This window comes from Aquarana catesbeiana, linkage group LG12, assembly GCF_042186555.1.
Source record: "Aquarana catesbeiana isolate 2022-GZ linkage group LG12, ASM4218655v1, whole genome shotgun sequence".
Taxonomy (NCBI): Eukaryota; Metazoa; Chordata; class Amphibia; order Anura; family Ranidae; genus Aquarana; species Aquarana catesbeiana.
The window spans coordinates 108,757,618-108,777,084 of NC_133335.1; the positions used below are offsets into that span (position 1 = coordinate 108,757,618).

General features: G+C 42.3%; 1 protein-coding gene across 6 annotated transcripts in view; it reads left to right on the forward strand.

Moving 5' to 3' along the window:
- EZH1 (enhancer of zeste 1 polycomb repressive complex 2 subunit) overlaps nt 1–19,467 on the forward strand; it is an 800,790-nt gene that overhangs the window by 530,938 nt on the left and 250,385 nt on the right. For all 6 annotated transcript variants that reach the window (XM_073608276.1, XM_073608272.1, XM_073608277.1 and 3 more), the window contains one exon: nt 16,851–16,942. In XM_073608276.1, the coding sequence (XP_073464377.1) occupies nt 16,851–16,942 (92 nt within the window). The remainder of the gene's footprint in view (nt 1–16,850; nt 16,943–19,467) is intronic.

The window sequence follows — 19,467 nt, forward strand, 5'->3', positions numbered from 1 at the left end:
GTTCCAAAAAATGACGTGGTACGCTGTGTTCATCACTACCCAGTTCTATAAGGCGGCAGTGCCTCTCAAACCGTCGCCTTAACGGGAGAATGGTGCGACCTACATATAGCATCTGGCAAGGGCATATGAGGCAGTAGACCACATAATCACTAGAGCAGTTGTGAAAGTTATCGAACAAGAAGACCCTACCCTTGTGGGTAAAGCTCTTTTGTCCATGATTGACAAAAATGACAAGTCTTGCAAAGCGGTTTATTGCACCTGTACATCTCTATAAGTGGAATGAGGCAAAGAGGATGATCTTTCTTTACAGGTCTTAGCTTACTGGGAGCTATTTTGTTTTTAAGGGTGGGAGCCCTCTTATAAGTAACCTTAGGTTTAATAGGTAGAGTGTCTTTCAAATGAGGGTCCTGCTTCAAGATGTTCCAGTGTTTACTGAGAATACGTCCATTTTTTGTATTTGTCATGGAATCCTGTAATGAAACGTACCCACTACCCTTCTGAAGGCTTATTGGCCCTGGATTTCTTTCCCCAAAGGAAGGAATGGTAAGCTTCTTCTATCAGTTTTGGGGGGTAACCCTTCTCGGCAAACTTGTCCTTAAGGTGTGCACTTTGAGAGATGTAATCAACATCTCTAGTGCAGTTTTGTCTGAGCCTGCAAAACTGTCCTTTCGGAATATTATTTACCCACAAGGGGTGATGACAGCTGTCATAATGCAGGTAAGAGTTCCCTGCAGTTGCCTTGGCATAATTGCGGGAGAAAATGTTATTGTCTTCATAGCTGAGCTCAAGGTCGAGAAAGGGTAGACTGTTCTTGCTCCAAACAGAGGTGAAGGAGAGGTTCCTCTCCTCCCCTCCTCCCCTCCTGTGTACCGATCAGTACACTGTGAGCGGAGAGGGGGATGGATGGCTGCAGCGCTGTGGGCTGGATGTGTAGTGCCCACAGCACTGCTCAGTGACATCCATCCATCAATCCATCCATCCATGCTCAGCCATCCCTAATGCTCTGCAATGCCCCAGAATACTGTGCAATACTCTGCAATACCCCACAATACTCTGCAATACCCCGCAGTACTTTGCAATACCCCGCAGTACTCTGCAATACCCCACAATACCCTGCAATACCCCACAATACTCTGCAATACCCCGCAGTACTCTGCAATACCCTGCAATACTCTGCAATACCCCGCAGTACACTGCAATACCCCGCAATACTCTGCAATACCCCGCAATACTCTGCAATACCCCGCAATACCCTGCAATACCCCGCCATACCCTGCAATACCCAGCCATACTCAGCCATACCCAGCCATACTCGGCTGTACTTGGCCACTATATGTGGCCAGGCTGTGGAAGTCTCACACATGTGGTATTCTCAGGAGGAGTAGGAGAATCTATTTTGGGGTGTCATTTTTGGTATATACATACTACGTGTTAGAAATATTGTATAAATGGACAACTTTGTGTTAAAAAAAAAAAAATGCGTTTTAACCACTTCCCGCCCGCCGGTTGTCATACAACGTCCTTGACTTTGTGCGGGGATATCTGAATGATGGGTGCAGCTACAGGCATCATTCAAATATCAGCGTTTTCAGCCGGCGATTCCCTACACCATAAGAACAATCATAGCGGCTGTTCCACTGCTTGATCATTCTTACGGGAGGCGAGAGGGGATGTCCCCCCCAGCCAGGATCTTTTTTTTTCATTATTTCAGGCTTCCCAGCCTAGAGGTGAGATGTGGGGTCTTATTGACCCCATAGCTCACTGTAAAGAGGACCTGTCATGCCATATTCCTATTACAAGGGATGTTTACATTCCTTGTAATAGGAATAAAAGTGGTCAAAATTTTTTTTTTTTTTTTTGGAAAAAAGCATCAAACTAAAATAAATAAAGTAAAATGAACAATACAAAAAAAAAAATTTTTTTAAAGCGCCCCTGTCCCTGTGTGCTCGCATGCAGAAGCGAACGCATACGTAAGTCCCGCCCACATATTAAAACAGTGTTCAAACCACACATGTGAGGTATCGCTGCGATCGGTAGAGCGAGAGCAATAATTTTGGCCCTAGATGTCCTCTGTAACTCAAAACATGTAACCAGTAAAAAATTTTAAAGCGTCGCCTATGGGGATTTTTGAGTAGTGAAGTTTGGCGCCATTCCACAAGTGCGTGCAATTTTGAAAGGTGACATGTTGGGTATCTATTTACTCGGCGTAACTTCATCTTTCACATTATGCAAAAACATTGGGCTAACTTTACTGTTTTGTTTTTTCTTAAAGCACAAAACTGTTTTTTTTCCAAAAAAACGTGTATTCTCTAGGGTCTTTGCTAAAAAACATATATAATGTTTTGGGGTTCTATGTAATTTTCTAGCTAATAAATTATGATTTTTACATGTAGGAGAGAAATGTCAGAATTGGCCTGGGCACTGCAGAACGCCTGAAGGTGCTCCCCTGCATGTTGGGCCTCTGTATGTTGCCACTCTGTGTAAAAGTCTCACACATGCGTGGTATCGCCATACTCGGGAGTAATAGCAGAATGTGTTTTGGGGTGTAATTTGTGGTATGCATATAAAGAATTGTGGGAAAAAATGACAACTTCAAAAAACTCACCGTGCATCTTTCTAAATACCTTGGAATGTCTTCTTTCCAAAAAGGGGTCATTTGGGGGGTATTTGTACTTTTCTGGCATGTTAGGGTCTCAAGAAATTAGATAGGCCGTCAGTACTTTAGGTGTGATCAATTTTCAGATATTGGCAGCATAGCTTTTGGACTCTATAACTTTCACAAAGACCAAATAATATCCACCGATTTGGGTTATTTTTACCAAAGATATGTAGCGGTATAAATTTTAGCCAAAATATATGAAGAAAAATTACTAATTTGCAAAATTTTATAACAGAAATGAAGAAAAATGCATTTTTTTTTACAGATTTTACTTTTATAGCGCAAAAAATAAAGAACCCAGCGGTGATTAAATACCACCAAAAGAAAGCTCTATTTGTGTGAAAAAAAGGACAAAAATTTCATATAGATACAGTGTTGCATGACTGAGTAATTGTCATTCAAAATGTGAGAGCACCAAAAGCTGAAAATTGGTCTGGTTATTAAGAGGGTTTAAGTGCCCAGTGGTCAAGTGGTTAATCTTCATTTTTTATTTATTTTTATAATTTTTATTTTTGTTTATATTAGTATTTTATCATTTTTTTAAATTGTATTACATTTACTAATATCCTTCTATTATCATATATTTTTTTTTTTTTTTTTTTTTAGCGAATATTATGATTTCTGATTTTTCTTCATATTTTTGTCAACACTACCTATATTGATTTTGTTTTGGGGTAGGTCAGTGGATTCCTTTCAATAATTTATTATTAGTATTATTCTTATCCTATTTTAAACCCCCTATTATTATTGCTATATACATATATATATTTTTTTTATTACATCATCTATTACATTTTTACACCCCCCTTTAGACATGTGCCATCACCATATCCTGCAATGCCTTGTATCTATAATGCCGCACATATAGCTTTTATCTCGGCCAGCCGCTTGTTTGTGTCACAGCTGGCGCACACACATATAAGCTTCTCAGTCCTTTCCCTATCACTACACTTGAGAGAGGAGCACGCATGCTCCTCACGGCCGTAGCGCATGCTCTGAAACGCGTTGTGTCTCCAACTCGGCTGACTTCACACTCTGCCCCTGCGAGCTGTCCTCTCCTTCCCTACACGAGCGGCGGCTCCCGTCCCAGTTCCTTGCTCTCGTCTGCAGCCACGGATCAGTGACACCTCCCTAGCCTGTATTCCATCCACAGCCTGTCACCTGTTATCGACCCACAGAGAACTTTGTTTCTTGCCTATATGTAAGTGGCTACATTTTATGTTACTATTTTGAATAAAACAGTTATACTTAGAGGCGCTCTCCTCTCTTTCCCAAATTCCAAAGGGGTAAAGCAGGATAAAGGAACAGTCCTTTAAAGCAAAACAAAGGGGGGGAGAAAGACTGACTCCCCCAACTCCAGAGCCATCGCTAAGAGTAGAGAGGCTGCTGGACAAATAAAGGAAAGCACAAGGTAGGATAAGATCCCAGCTGCTGCTGGTCCAAGGGTCTTCATCCCTGCGGAGGCGGGAATTCCAGCCAGTCCGCTGCATCCTTTGGAAAGGTAAAGAATCGGGCTGTTTCCCCATCCACAACTCTTAGCTTGGCCGGGAAGAGAATGCAATACTTGATCCCCCTGGTACAGGGGGCAGCTTTAACAAAGTCAAAAGACCTGCAGAGTTTTTGCGTCTCCACAGAATAGTCAGGAAACATCATCAGCCAATTATTCTTGTAGTGCATCTCACCTGCAAGTCTTGCTACCCGCAATATCTCATTGCGATCCCTAAAGTTAAAGTGGTTGTAAACCCACAAAAAAAGCCTCCAAGACAAAGTCATAATGAGCTAGTATGCATAGAATACCAGCTCTTTATGAAATACTCACCTTATCGAAGCTCCCGCAGTGGTCCCGGCACACTGCTCTGCTATCAGGGTATCACGGGCTCTGGCGCTGTGATTGACCGGAGCCGCGATGACGTCACTCCCGCGTATGCGCGCATGAGCCTCCAGTAACAGTACGTCAGCTGAAGCAACGGCATGAATGAGCCGTTGCTTCAGTGCGCATGTGCCGATGACATCGGCACATACTGATACAGGGGATAGCTCCTAAACTGTGCAGGTTTAGGAGATATCCACGGTAGCTACAGGTAAGCCTTATTATAGGCTTACCTGTAGTGAAAAGTGGTTTGTAAGGGTTTACAACCACTTTAAGGAGCCGTAGTATAAAGGTGTGTGATTTCCAGCATCCTCGGCCCTGTATTCCAGTGTTTTAAGTTTGGATTGCAGCGTGCGGGGGGCCCCATTTTGTTATGCCACCATGTCTTTCACGTGGCCTACTCGCACCTGCGCCGTAGTTAGGTGACAATGGACCTTGTCCATATCCAATTTTGTTCATGAGGGTCGTCTGGCAGGTGGCTATGGCAGTCTGACAGGAGGCAATCGCCGCCATGACCTCCGGTGTCCCTGGCGGGGAGGCGGCGATAGTGTCCAGAGAGTTCGTCTCGGATGCCATTTTGGAGTGTGGTAGCTGGGCAGGCCTAGGCCGCAGTTGCGAACTCATTGCAAAGTATATTCCCATGGGCAATAAGTTTAAAAGGCTAAAAAAAAAAAAACCTATGTGGCTCATGGCCAAAGTTAAAAAAGCTATAAACAATAAGAAATGAGCTTTTAAAAAATATAAAAATGAAGGAACACTATTATTGTTTAATTGTTACAAAGAATATGTAAAAAGGTAATCAAGGACGTGTAATGGAAATTTGTACGTTCTGTATATAATTGTATTCTATTTTGTATGTATTGCACACTGCCCTCACTGTGCACACATCGCTAATAATGTTTTCAGTACTTGTTTACATTCTTTCGAGTCCTGATTAGAATTAGACTGCCTATGTAACACCCCTTGTTACCATAAACGTACAATTGTAATATTAATGTGATAGCTACGTAATCATGTGCATAAAAACCTTCAATTGCGTCATAATAAAGCAGAACAGTTATTTGGAAAGATGCTGAGTGTATCTTTTGTGTCTGTTCCCTACTGCAGTAGTTCTTATTAATTTGGAACCACTAATCAATATGAGGATAGGAGTTGCCTATCATCAATTTAACCGAGTCAGACGCAAAAATTCAAAACGGACGACAGATTGCAAAATATAGTAGGTCAAACCCCAAAAAATTCTTCAAATATATTAATAGTAAAAAGGTCAGGTCTAAGCATGTAGGCCCTTTATAAAATAATCTGGAGTGGGTGACTGGGGACAAAGAGAAGGCAAATTTATTAAATACATTCATCATTTCTGTGTATACAAAGGAGCATGGGGGAGCTCATGTCCATAATGGGGATGGTATTGACACAGTCCCAAATGATCCACAATGGCTCAAAAGTAATATGGTCCAGAAATATTTAGACAGAATAATGGTGGATAAAGCACCTGGACCAGATGGCATCCACCCACAGAACCTAAAATAATTGAGCTCTGTCATTTCAAAACCATTGTATCAAATTTTTAGGGACTCATTAATGACTGGAATAGTACCACTGGATTGGCGTAAGGGCCAATGTGGTGCCTATATTTAAGAAGGGAACAAAGTCTTTACCAAGTAACTATAGACCTGTTAGTTTAACTTCTATAGTCGGGAGGATACTGGAGAGATTAATAAGACCACATAGATGAGTTCTTACTGGAAAAAAAATATTTTAAGCAACAGACAGCATGGATTCATGAAAGACAGAAGTTGTCAACCAAATCTGGCTTCTTTTTATGAGAAGGTAAGTAAAACCTTGGACAGAGGTTCAGTGTTGGGACCCTTACTTTTTAATACCTTTATAAATGATATAGGGTCTGGGATTAAAAGTACCATTTCAGTCTTTGCAGATGACACCAAGCTATGCAGTGAAATAACGTCCTTACAGGATGTCTCCAATTTTACAAGCCGACCTCAATGCACTGTCCAATTGGACGATTATGTGGCAGACGAGGTTTAATGTTGATAAATGTAAAGTTATGTACTTGGGAGCTAAGAATATGCATGCATCATACATACTAGGGAGAGTACAACTGCAAAGTCCTTTCTTGTATTAAGAGAGGTATGGACTTCAGAGAGAGAGATATAATTTTGCCCCTGTGCAAATCATTAGTAAGACCTCATTTGGAATATGCAGTTCAGTTTTGGGCACCAGTTCTTAAAAAGGATATTGGGGAGCTGGAGAAAGTGCAGAGAAGGGCAACAAAACTGATATGAGGCATTGAGGAACTCGGCTATGAGAAAAAATTAGAGGAACTGAATTTATTCTCTCTTGAGAAGAGGAGATTAAGGGGGGATATGCTCAACATGTACAAATATATAAGGGGTCCATATAGTGAACTTGGAGTTATTCATAGGGCTGCAACTAACGATTATTTTCATAATCGATTAGTTTACCGATTATTGTTTCGATTAATCGGTTAATAACCTTAAAAAAAAAAAGTGTGGTGTATAATTTAGTTAATATGTCAGTGTTTAAAAAAAGGCAATTTATTCCTAAATGACTCTTTACGCAGGGGTAAATATAAATAACCAACTATATGGTTGGGGAGTAAAATCTTGAATCCACTCTGAGAATAACGGACAGAAGAGATATACTGTATATACTATTAGAGGAGATATACTATATAAACTATTAGAGATTGAATCTAGTAAATATGATCAGAATCAGATCAAATTTTTTTATAGAAAAAAAGTTAGACTGTTTTGCAGATTTTCAAACAGAACTGTAATATTATATGCTGGCCATACAAAAACAATGTCTTCCTTCAAAAAAAAAAATTTTTGTTCGATTTACTAATTGTTATGCCACACGATCGGATTTTTCGACGGAAAATGTGTGATTGGTGCGTGTTGTCGGAAATTCCGACCGTGTGTGGGCTCCATCGGACATTTTCCATCGGATTTTCCGACACGGAAAGTTTGAGAGCAGGCTATAAAATTTTCCGACAACAAAATCCGATTGCGTCAATTCTGACCATGTGTGGACAATTCCGACGCACAAAGTGCCACGCATGCTCAGAAGAAATTCCGAGGCAGAACAGCTCGGTCTGGTAAAATTAGCGTTCGGAATGGATAGAGCACTTTCGTCACGCTGCAATGTAAAAAATGGTTTAATACAGCACACTCTCTTCTTCTTTATAATGCAGGAAGAACGAAGTAGTTTTGCTGCTGATATTCACACAGACTTCTCTCAAACTTCTTTCTTTATTATTTATCATGATTCCCTCAATATATTATGATTTGTCACATCTGACCAAAAAGATATATCATTTTTGTTTGTGTTTTTTTTTGTTTTTTTTTTCAAGCCTGATGTGTTTTTTTTTTTTTTTTGGTTTGTATTTTTTTCAAGGCTGATCTTTTTTTGTTTTTAGTTATTTAACATCCTGAATATTTTTGTGTGTGATTTGTGTGTCAAGTTAACACAACACCATTGTTATCTTGTATTATTTAATCTCAAGGAGGTTGGTTGGTGTTGGTGTCTCTTGTTAATTTCACATAGTATATTAGAAATATACCTGAATCCTCACAAACAAACTGTCCTTTTTGAAGGAAAACACACATAGGCGAGTCTAATTGAAACCAAAAAACCTTTATTAAGGGCTTACAAACAAAGAGGGAGGCAACGCTGGAGAAACATCAGAAATTGGTGAAGCCTTTGGTCCCAGGGCACACATCAATTCTTTTCCAGCAAAATTGGTGGCCTGAGGAGTCCTTATCTAAGGGAGTGCAGTCTGGTCCAGAAGTCCCAGAGATCCGGAAAGCAGCAGATGACATACATGTCCCCAGGCTGTGGTCATACAAGAGACTGCATCTTTTGCCAGACCAGACTGAACCCAGGGTCATCACTCTCTGGTCTTCCTTCCACGCTTCCTTCCACGCTGTGGCTGTGGTGGTGGAGTTGTGGTAGGAGGAGGAGGATGTTCCAACTCAATCACATGGGTATTGGGTGTGATTGCGCCCCTCTCCCCCTTAGTTAAGACTTTATAAAGAAGGTCCTCACACAGCTGGCTTTGGCCCTCCTGCATGCCCTTCAGTTTGGTGGCAGCCATGCAGACAAAGGCCTCTTCAGGAGTGGGGGTGGCTCTGAGGGACGCAGAAGCCTCCTGAATGAGCCTGAGTGCTGAATCCTGCATGTGACTCCCCTTCCTGGGTCTTTTGTTTAGAAGGCGGAGGGGAGGGACCTGTGATTCGGTCAGGCTCCTACTGGTCCCAGGCTTCTCCTGGCTGCCACTTAGCCCCGCCTCCTCCTGGCTGCCACTAACCCCCGCCTCCTCCTGGCTGCCACTAACCCCCGCCTCCTCCTGGCTGCCACATTCCACAGCCTCCTCCTGGCTGCCACATTCCACAGCCTCCTCCTGTGTGCCACATTCCAGAGCCTCGTCCTGGCTGAGGTCTTCCTGTGTATGAAAAAGGGACATCATTTTAGTTTTTTAGTCGTCATTCACACACAATTTTCATCTCATGATTGTTGCAAATTGAATGTTAACAAATATAAAAGATTATCATTCTGAGCCCAGCATTTTTCATTCTTGTCCCAATTATTTTTGCCCACTACTGTCTATTGATATGTAAACGCCTTTATTAAATCAGCAATAATAACATCTAGTAAACATCATTTCTTTATTGACCAGAAATCTGTAGATCAATGCTATACCTGGCTCCAGCTGGGCTCCTCCACTTCTTCCTGGCTGGAAGGCCCAGGTTGGACATTGGAAGCCTCAGCTGGGGTGGAAGATAGGGTGGAAGGAAGAGTGGAGAGGGATTCCCTGACTCCAGTCTGGTCTGACAGAAATCGCAGTCTCTCATAGTACCACAGCCTGGGGACATAAACGTCATCTGCTGCAGCTCCGGATCTCTGGGAATCCGTGACCTTCTTGCGCTCCCTTAGATAAGTGCTCCTCAGGCCACCAATTTTGGCTTTTAAATAGGGGATGGTTGCTGTGGGGACCACCGGCTTCACCAAATCCAGCAGTTTCTCCAGCGCTGTCTGCCTCTTTTGTTTATGATTATAATGAGGATGTTTCACCTGTCACAGACAGGGCAGCTCCCTGTATTTGTCTATGAACAGGGGGAGGAAGTTGTGGTCATTGAAGCCATCCATTTTATCTGCAAGACACAACACGAGACAAACCCTAATGTCAGGCAAAACTCTCCTAATCTTGTTACAATATAGGCCTCAATCTAGAAGCAGTATAGGCCCAAGTTTAGATCTTATCTTCGTTATCACGATCGGTGTTTCCGATACTCCTTCCTCCGCTCACAGATCGTACGTACTACGCACGTGTGTTACGCTTTATAGACACTGTGCATGCGTGTAACTCCGCCCGCCCCCGATGTTCTTTCTATTCTATTCCCTGCCCCCTCTCGTTCGGCGCAGTGGGGGAAGAGCACATGGAGGAGACACAGCAGGTGCGTGCTAATTACAGCAATGAGGAGGAGGAGGAAAGCCCGGAGTCGGAAATGTCCCGATCCAGAAGGACAAGATTTAAGGCATCAAATATGTCCTTTGGGGAGATGTTGGAGATGGTCGACATCCTGAAGAGGGCCGACTATGACGGGAAGTTTGGACCTTACCTCAACCCCAATGTCCGAAAGGCCAAGATCATGGCGAAAAATGGTCAAGAGTCTGCACCGGAATTTTGGGGTACAACGATCGAAAGATCAGCTCAGGAAGCGGTGGTCGGACCTCAAATTAAGAGAGCACGAGCAGTACAGAAACATCCGGAGAGTGCTGCAAAAAAGTAAGTAGTTGTCATGTGTTCTTATTCTTTTTATGTTTATTACGTTCGTGCTGCTACTTGTGCTTTTCTTAACTGTTATCCAGTTTCAAAAGGCAACTTTCATGTTCATGGGCACATTATTCGTTCGTATAAAACATTGTTCGTTCGGCCTAGAAAACACCATTGTTTTGGCCATATGCATTTGCCCACATTTACTTGGCCCACATTTACTTTGCCCACATTTACTATGGCCTACTTGTCTGAAAATAATTTGGTTGTCTAGATGGGTTTGTAACTAGAATGAAATGCAAACTAGATTCTGTGTAAGGAGAGGACACTCAGCAGTTTTCACATCTGGACGCTGGAGCACTAGTGTGGGACACAAGAACACCCTTTTTATTAGGGTGCCCCACACAGGTACTCCAGTGGATACTATAGGGGTGTCTCCATCTGTGAAGCTTGTAAAAAACAGGTAAAGTATTGAACCTTGACAAAGGACAATAAAAATGCAACATCTTGGAACTCTGCCAAAACAGACAATTGTACCCCACTTCCAAGCAATGTTTCATATTCCTATTTCTGCCATCAAATATCTGTGTGCTAAGTATACCTATTTTTTTTTTTTTTCATAGGGGATCAAAGACTCGGAGGACACCCCTCATCCGAGGAGACCACAGACCCCCCACCTCTGGAAGAAGGTGAAATCCCCCAAAGTCAACAGGAGGAGGAGGAAGGAGACGTGGTGAAAATAGTCACCACAACAGGTGAGTGTCTGCGACCACAGGCTCAGGTAAAAGATGGATGCCGGCAGATTTATAATACATGGTGTGTTTTTGTTTCTATCTTTTTAGGTGATCGTGATGTTGTGGATCCAGGGCATTTCACCTCGGAAAGTGCACAGATCCTGATCGGGGAGATCATGGGGTGTAATAGGGACTTGGAAAACATCCTGAAAAACATCAGTGATGTTCAACAAAAAATGAAGAACATCATTGATGTTTTAGGGAGAGTTTAAAACCCCTCCAAATTCCTTTGTTTTTTTGCGTGCTAAAAATTTAACATTTTTTGACAAATTTGCGAAAAGCCAAATTTTGAAGATGCTCTCTGCCTTCACGGGAGATCAATGAACGCGTTTTGGAGGTGCAACCCCTTCCTCAATAATAAAGTAGCTGTGAGGAAGGGGTTGCACCCCCAAAACACGTCCCTTGATCCCCCATGATGGCAGCTAGCACATGTTGACATTCGGCAATTTGTGTGCATCTTCAAAATTTGGCTTTTCCTGGGGTGACTTCACCCCATCTGAACGCAATATCAAACAGTTTGTAAATACTCATGTCTGATATTGCCTTCAAATTCTACCAAATGTGAACTTTGTAAGTTCAAGATTTGTGTCTTTCTTGTTGGTTTTAAACATGCCTGTTTTATCTTAAATGGACATTTCTACTTTTTCTAATGTGACCACAAAAATTGTTATACAAAAAACATGTTGGTTTGTTTTAAAAACCTTTTCTAAATGCACATGTGATTGGGCTGGTATTAAAAAGATTGTTAATCAAGAATGTGTGGATTATTGTTTCAACGCTACAACACTTTTGTGGTGCTCTAATTGGCGTTTTCTGTGACAATGGGTGTAATTTCCTAAGGGCAAATCCACTTTGCACTACAAGTGCAGTTTCAAGCGCACTTGTAGTGCAAAGTGTCTTTGCCTTTAGTAAATAACACCCAATAGTGCTTTGTAAGGTTACACAATCACGCCATTTTCAGGACTCGCCACATTTCTGTCAGGGTCAGCTAAAAGAAACACAAGCAGTAAATGTCACCAAAGATTTGAGTAGTTATTTTTTTTTATTATTTGAAAAAGGTTTCAGACATTGTCTGGCATATTGATAGCCCCCTACCTGCAAAGTATTCAGGGTATCTTAGCCGGACATCACGGGCACTCAGGGGGGGCAAGCCAGGGCGGCCACTTTCAAGCGCCGTCAGGGTTGGTTCATTTAGAATTCCGGCCTCAGACCCAACTGAGCCAGCATAGTTGGCAGAATGTTGCCGTAAAAAGTTGTGTAGAACACAGCACGCCAGGATAATATGATTCCGTTTATACTCCGCCAAGTATATGGGTGTAAGAAATAGGCGGAACCGGCTGGCCATGATTCCAAACGTGTTCTCCACCACTCTTCTGGCTCTGGCCAGCTGGTAATTAAAAGCCCTCTGGTCCGGGCTGAGGGTCCTCATAGGGAATGGCCGCATAAGATGGTCCCCCAGCGCAAACGCTTCATCCGCAACGAAGACGAATGGGAGTCCTTCCACATTGTCTTCTGGAGGTGGCAAGTCCAAGCTGCCATTCTGGAGACGCCTGTAGAACTCTGTCTGGGTGATGATTGCACCATCGGACATCTGGCCATTCTTACCTACGTCCACATACAGGAACTCATAAGTAGCCGACACCACCGCCAACATCACAATACTATTGAACCCCTTTTGATTATAATAGTATGACCCCGAGTTGGGTGGTGGGACGATGTGGACATGTTTCCCATCAATTGCCCCTCCGCAGTTAGGAAAGTCCCACCGCTGGGCAAAGTGGGATGGCAGAGTCTGCCATTCCTGTGGCGTGGAAGGAAACTGTTGAGCCAAACAAAAAAAATAGTCATTTTGCACATAAACAGGGAAAGCAGATTTGACACAAACATTCTTGGCCAACATCAAGATAACATTTATTTGAGGGAGTTTTTAAAGACCAATGATTAAGGTACACCTATCAGATTCCGCCTCCCCCACCCCCTCTCATGGGCCATTTCTAACATTATAGGGGGGGGGACTCTTGGACAGGTATCCCTCTCCACTTCATTGAGAGATGAATGCCTAAATAATGGGTATTACTTTGGCCAGCCCCTCCTTAGTTAGACTATTGGCAGCCCACTGGACAGGTAAGAAGTGTCATAATACAAAGATATAAATACACATTGTACACATTTGAGCACATTTGGAAATTCTGCTATTACCTATCAAGATAATAATAGGATACAAAAACTTTAAACAGTACAATTTTAAAGTATACAGGCAGGCCCTTGCACTACATGCTTTGGGGAATTCATCCATAAATCTGATCACAAAAGAGATGGATATAGTGTGTATGGGTTTGGCTAAGTCAGCAGATAGATGATTGAGGATAGATAGAGAATTGGTATCAGCTGACTTAGCAGTTGGGGGGAGGGAGGGTTCCAAATTATTTGGGGACCCCCCAAAAAAAAGCCTCTGGTGCTCTGCCTGAATTAAAAACACAAATCACATTTAAAAACATTTTAGGGGGTGTTTGGGGTAAAGCACTACTATGGAGCTGACAAAATACATTGTTAAGTGACTACATGAGGTGAATATAGGGCCAGGAGAGCATGCTGGGGAGGTAAGTGAAGGCAAATATGTATGAAGGACAAAAAAAAATTACAGAAAAATCCAGCATGCATGAGGACAAAGGGGACATTCACAGCATATTACAATCATGGTAATTAGGAAATGAGGAAAGAAATACAATATATTATCAAACATTAAATACAATAAAATGTGATGGTAAAAGATAAATCTTACCTTAATATACTCCTTCTTCAGGACCTGAATGAAGGCATAACAGGTCTCCAGGATAATGATCCCCAGAGCCTGGGGGGAGATGCCTGTCGAGAACTTGAGGTCCTGCAGGCTTCTCCCCGTCGCCAAGTACCGCAGGGTGGCGACCAGCCTCTGCTCCGGAGTGATGGCTTGCCTCATGCAGGTATCCTGCTTGCTGATATAGAGGGTCAGCAAAACCAACAAACGGTGAAATACGGGGTCCATCATCCGGAGAAAGTACCTGAAATCATCAGGATTATTCTTACAGATCTCACGGAGCAAAGGCATATGACAGAACTGGTCACGCTGAAGCAACCAATTCTTGGTCCATGAACTCCTCTCCACCCTGTTCATGGACTGGACTTGTGTCAAGGTCAGGACCCCAACACCAAGCCCCCGCACAGCACGAACTCTACGAGGAGTACGTATACGCAACATGGCTAGAAAACAGTCGGCTGCTCAGAACGAAGTAACAGAACGCACTGAAGAACAGCAAGGCCTGTGAAGAGCGACCTGAAAAACAGCAACGAGCGGACAAGATCACACTGAATAATACAATACGAACTGACTGCACGCACTGAAGAGCAGATACAAACCCACAAGCACAAACTGAACAGCAGCGAAAAAGCGCGAATCGTCTCTCACCAAACTTTTACTAACACGAGATTAGCAAAGGGAGCCCAAAGGGTGCCGCGCTTGGTTCTGAACTGGCCTTTTCTAGTCTCGTCGTACGTGGCGTACGTCACCGCGTTCTTGGCGATCGGAAATTCTGACAACTTTGTGCGACCGTGTGTACGCAAAACAAGTTTGAGCCAACATCCGTCGGAAAAAATCCATTGACTTTGTTGTCGAAATGTCCGATCGTGTGTACGGGGCATTAGTGTGGTCAAATCGATGTTTGTTTTCAACCACAGTGATGGGAAAATTTAGAAATAATAGAAAACTTCTTGGTCAAAGGAATTTTCAGACAGTGTATGTGGTTTTCGTTCAGAAATTACATTCATTTTAAAACAGAATTTTAAAAACAAGTGAAAATTTCAAACATTCTTTCATGAACTGTGGTGCATTTCTGCAAAAAGCACCAAAAAACACATGGGTGGGAACCAGGCCTAAGACATTTAGTAACATAATGGAGTTAAAAAAAAAAAAAATTAGCCCTTCATAGTACAAAAAGGGCTCAGTTTAGTTTTTTAACCCCATTATGTTACTGGCCGTTTAATCGATTATGAAAATAGTAATCGATTAATTTCATAATCTGTTAGTTGTCGATTAATCGATTAGTTGTTTTGGCCCTAGTTATTCACTTTACGGTCAACACAAAGGACAAGGGGGCACTCTTTACACCTAGAAGAAAAGAGATTTCGGCTCCAAATACAGAGAGGTTTCTTCACAGTAAGAGCTGTGAAAATGTGGAATAGACTCCCTTCAGAAGTGGTTCTGGCCAACTCAGTAGATTGCTTTAAGAAAGGCATGGATTATTTCCTAAATGGACAAAGTATAACTGGGTACTAACATTTATAGGTAAAGTTGATCCAGGGAAAACCTGATTGCCTCTCGGGGATTAGGAAGGAATGTTTTCCCCCTGCTTTAGCAAATTGGATCATACTTTGCTGGGTTTTGTTTTGCCTTCTTCTGGATCAACTGTGGGTATAGGATTGGGTACATGGGATTGTAGGATATTATTTATTTATTTTCTATGGTTGAACTAGTTGAAGTTCTTTTTTCAACCTGACTAACTATGTAACTATGTAAGTTCAGGGCCAGAGATAGCAGTAATGCCTGAGAGAAAGTGGAGTTTCTTACCTCCCTTGCCACAGCCCAATGATTTAGACCAGGGATATGCAATTAGCAGACCTCCAGCTGTTGCAAAACTACAAAACGCCTTTCCCGGAGCTCTGTTGGTGAATTCTCCTATATTTACCTGTACCTGAGTGCTAAGACATCCTGAGCAGCAACAACTGTCTAAATCAAGGATATGCAATTAGTGGACCTCCAGCTGTTGCAGAACTACAAGTCCCATGAGGCATAGCAAGACTCTGACAGCCACAAGCATGACACTCAGAGGCAGAGGCATGATGGGACCAAGACAAACTTATTTGGTTCAGATGGTGTCAAGCAAGTGTGGCGGCAACCAGGTGAGGAGTACAAAGACAAGTGTGTCTTGCCTACAGTCAAGCATGGTGGTGGGAGTGTTATGGTCTGGGGCTGCATGAGACCTGCTGGCACTGGGGAGCTTCAGTTCATTAAGGGAACCATGAATGCCAACATGTACTGTGACATACTGAAGCAGATCATGATCCCCTCCCTTCGGAGACTAGGCCGCAGGGCAGTATTCCAACATGATAACGACCCCAAACACACCTCCAAGATGACCACTGCCTTGCTAAAGAAGCTGAGGGTAAAGGTGATGGACTGGCCAAGCATGTCTCCAGACCTAAACCCTATTGAGCATTGGTGGGGCATCCTCAAATGGAAGGTGGAGGAGCGCAAGGTCTCTAACATCCACCAGCTCCGTGATGTCGTCGTGGAGGAGTGGAAGAGGACTCCAGTGGCAACCTGTGAAGCTCTGGTAAACTCCATGCCCAAGAGGGTTAAGGCAGTGCTGGAAAATAATGGTGGCCACACAAAATATTGAAACTTTGGGCCCAATTTGGGCATTTTTACTTAGGGGTGTACTCACTTTTGTTGCCAGTGGTTTAGACATTAATGGCTGTGTGTTGAGTTATTTTGAGGGGACAGCAAATTTACACTGTTATACAAGCTGTACACTCACTATTTTACATTGCAGCAAAGTGTCATTTCTTCAGTGTTGTCACATAAGATATAATAACATATTTACAAAAATTTGAGGGGTGTACTCACTTTTTTGAGATACTGTATATAATTGTACTTTTTAATTTTTTAAGGTTTTTCAGTTTGCTGTTAAAGATTCACTCATTCTGAAAGTGCCTGCCAAAGAGCTAATGAGCACCGCTCAGAAGAAGAAACGGAAACACAGGTATTGCTTGTCATTTTTACAAAGTAGTAATGTAGAGGTGGCTTTATATTTATGTCCACACGTACAATGTAGTCTATGTTTACATAATATACTGCGTAAAACAAAACAGCATTCCCCATTGCTATAAACTATAAGAGACATACAGCTAAAAATTTGCTAAAAGTTCATAATTTGTGGATGATTTTTTAAATCTGTATCTTTCACAGATGTGCTTAAAATGTGTGTGGTTATCAGATCACTTAAAGGAGAAATCCAGCCAAAGCTCGTTTGGCTGTACTTCTTCTATGGATCGCAGGAGTGAAATTCATTTTGCACTCCTTTGACCCATTTTCAGCAGAGAGCGGGCTGAAGTCCACTCTCTGCTGACGTCACAGAATTCAGTCCAGGCACTGCGTAATTGCTACAATAAAGTCTGGATCCGCCATGTGCCTGGACTGACACCCGGCTCAGCCTCTCAACAAGCCACTCAGAGCCTGAGCTGGCCACCCCCTTTACAGCCCAGTGCTCCAGTGAGCGAGGAGGAGGAAGAGCAGAGAGCTGTGACTGACAATCTACAGCTCTCTGCTCGGCGAGGTGTGAAAACCGAGCGATCAGCGGTGTTCGATCGCTCGGTTTTCAGTGCAGAGGCGCCACGGGACCAATGCTGTATCTACCTAGGTAAGTATGAATCTGAAAAAAAAAAAAAACTTTACTCTTTTAAGCTTGTTTAGGAAATAGTACTTTTTTAGTAACAGTTCAGCTAATTAAAACACTCAATAGGACAGCTATAAATTTAGCAGTTATTGTTTGTTTTTTTTAAATAAGGGCTATTAAAAATGGTAAATGCAGTGACACCTCTTACTGATATGGCTTTGTTGATAAACAAATTCTTGTGAGCACCATGTCAGCACTGCTTTGCAGGCAGAGGATGTTATAAACAACAGTCCGCTGGTATAGAAATGGCAACTTCTCCTGTGAACACCAGTACTGACTATTGTTTATAAATACCTCTGCCTGCAGATCAGTCTGCTTAGCAGTACTTTTGTGTCCATTTAATATTCTGCAACTTTTTTTTTATTTATCGTGCCTTGAAAAAGTATTCACACTCCTTGAAATTTTCCAAATTGTGAAGTGGAAGGAAAATGATAAATTATTTTTAAACCACAAATAAATCTCTGAAAAGTGTGGCATGCATTTGTTTTCAACCCCCTTTACTCTGATACCCCTAACTAAAATCTAGTGGAGCCAATTGCCTTCAGAAGTCATTAATTAGTAATCAGAGTCCCCCTGTATGTAATTTAATCTCAGTATGAATACAGCTGTTCTGTGAAGCCCTCAGAGGTTTGTTAGAGAACCTTAGTGAACAAACAGCATCAGGAAGGCCAAGGAACACACCCGACAGATCAGGGATAAAGTTGTGGAGAAGTTTAAAGCAGGGTTAGGTTATAAAAATTATCCCAAGCTTTGGACCTCTCACTAAGCACTGTTCAATTCATCACCTGAAAATGGAAAGAGTATGGCACAATTGCAAACCTACCAAGATATGGCCGCCCACCTAAACTGACAGACTGGGCAAGGAGAGCATTAATCAGAGAAGCAGCCAAGAGACCCATGGTAACTCTGGAGGAGCTGCAGAGATCCACAGCTCAGGTGGGAGTATATATCCACAGGACAACTATTAGTCGTGCGCTCCACAAATCTGGCCTTTATGGAAAAGTGTCAAGAAGAAAGCCATCATTGAAAGAAAGTTTATAAGTAGTCCCGTTTGCAAGAAGCCATGTTGGGACACAACAAACATGTGGAAGAAGGTGCTCTGGTTAGATGAGATAAAAATTTTAATTTTGGCCTAAAAGCAAAGTGCTATGTGTGGCTGAAAACTAACACTGCACATCACCCTGAACACACCATCCCCACCATGAACTATGGTGGTGGCAGCATCATGTTGTGGGGATGCTTTTCTTTAGCAGGGACATGGAAGCTGGTCAGAGTTGATGGGAAGATGGATGGAGCCAAATACAGGGCAATATTAGAAGAAAACCTTTTATAATCTTCAAAAAGACTTGAGACTGGGATGGAGGTTCACCTTACAGCAGAACAATGACAATAAAAACATACAGCCAGAGCTACAATGGAATGGTTTAGATCAAAGCATATTCATGTGTTAGAATGGCCCAGTCAAAGTCCAGACCTAAATCCAATTGAATCTGTTGCAAGACTTGAAAATTTCTGTTCACAGACGCTCTCCATCCAATCTGACAGAGCTTGTGCTATTTTGCAAAGAAGAATGGGCAAAATATCACTCTCTAGATGTGCAAAGCTGGTAGAGACATCCCCAAAAAGGCTTGCAGCTGTAATTGCAGAGAAAGGTGGTTCTACAATGTATTGACTCGGGGGGCTCAATACAAATGCACCCCACAGTTTTCACATTTATTTATAAAAAAAATTAAAAAACATTTATCATTTTCTTTCCACTTCACAATTATTTGCCACTTTGTGTTAATCTATCACATAAAATCCCAATAAAATACATTTACATTTTTGATTGT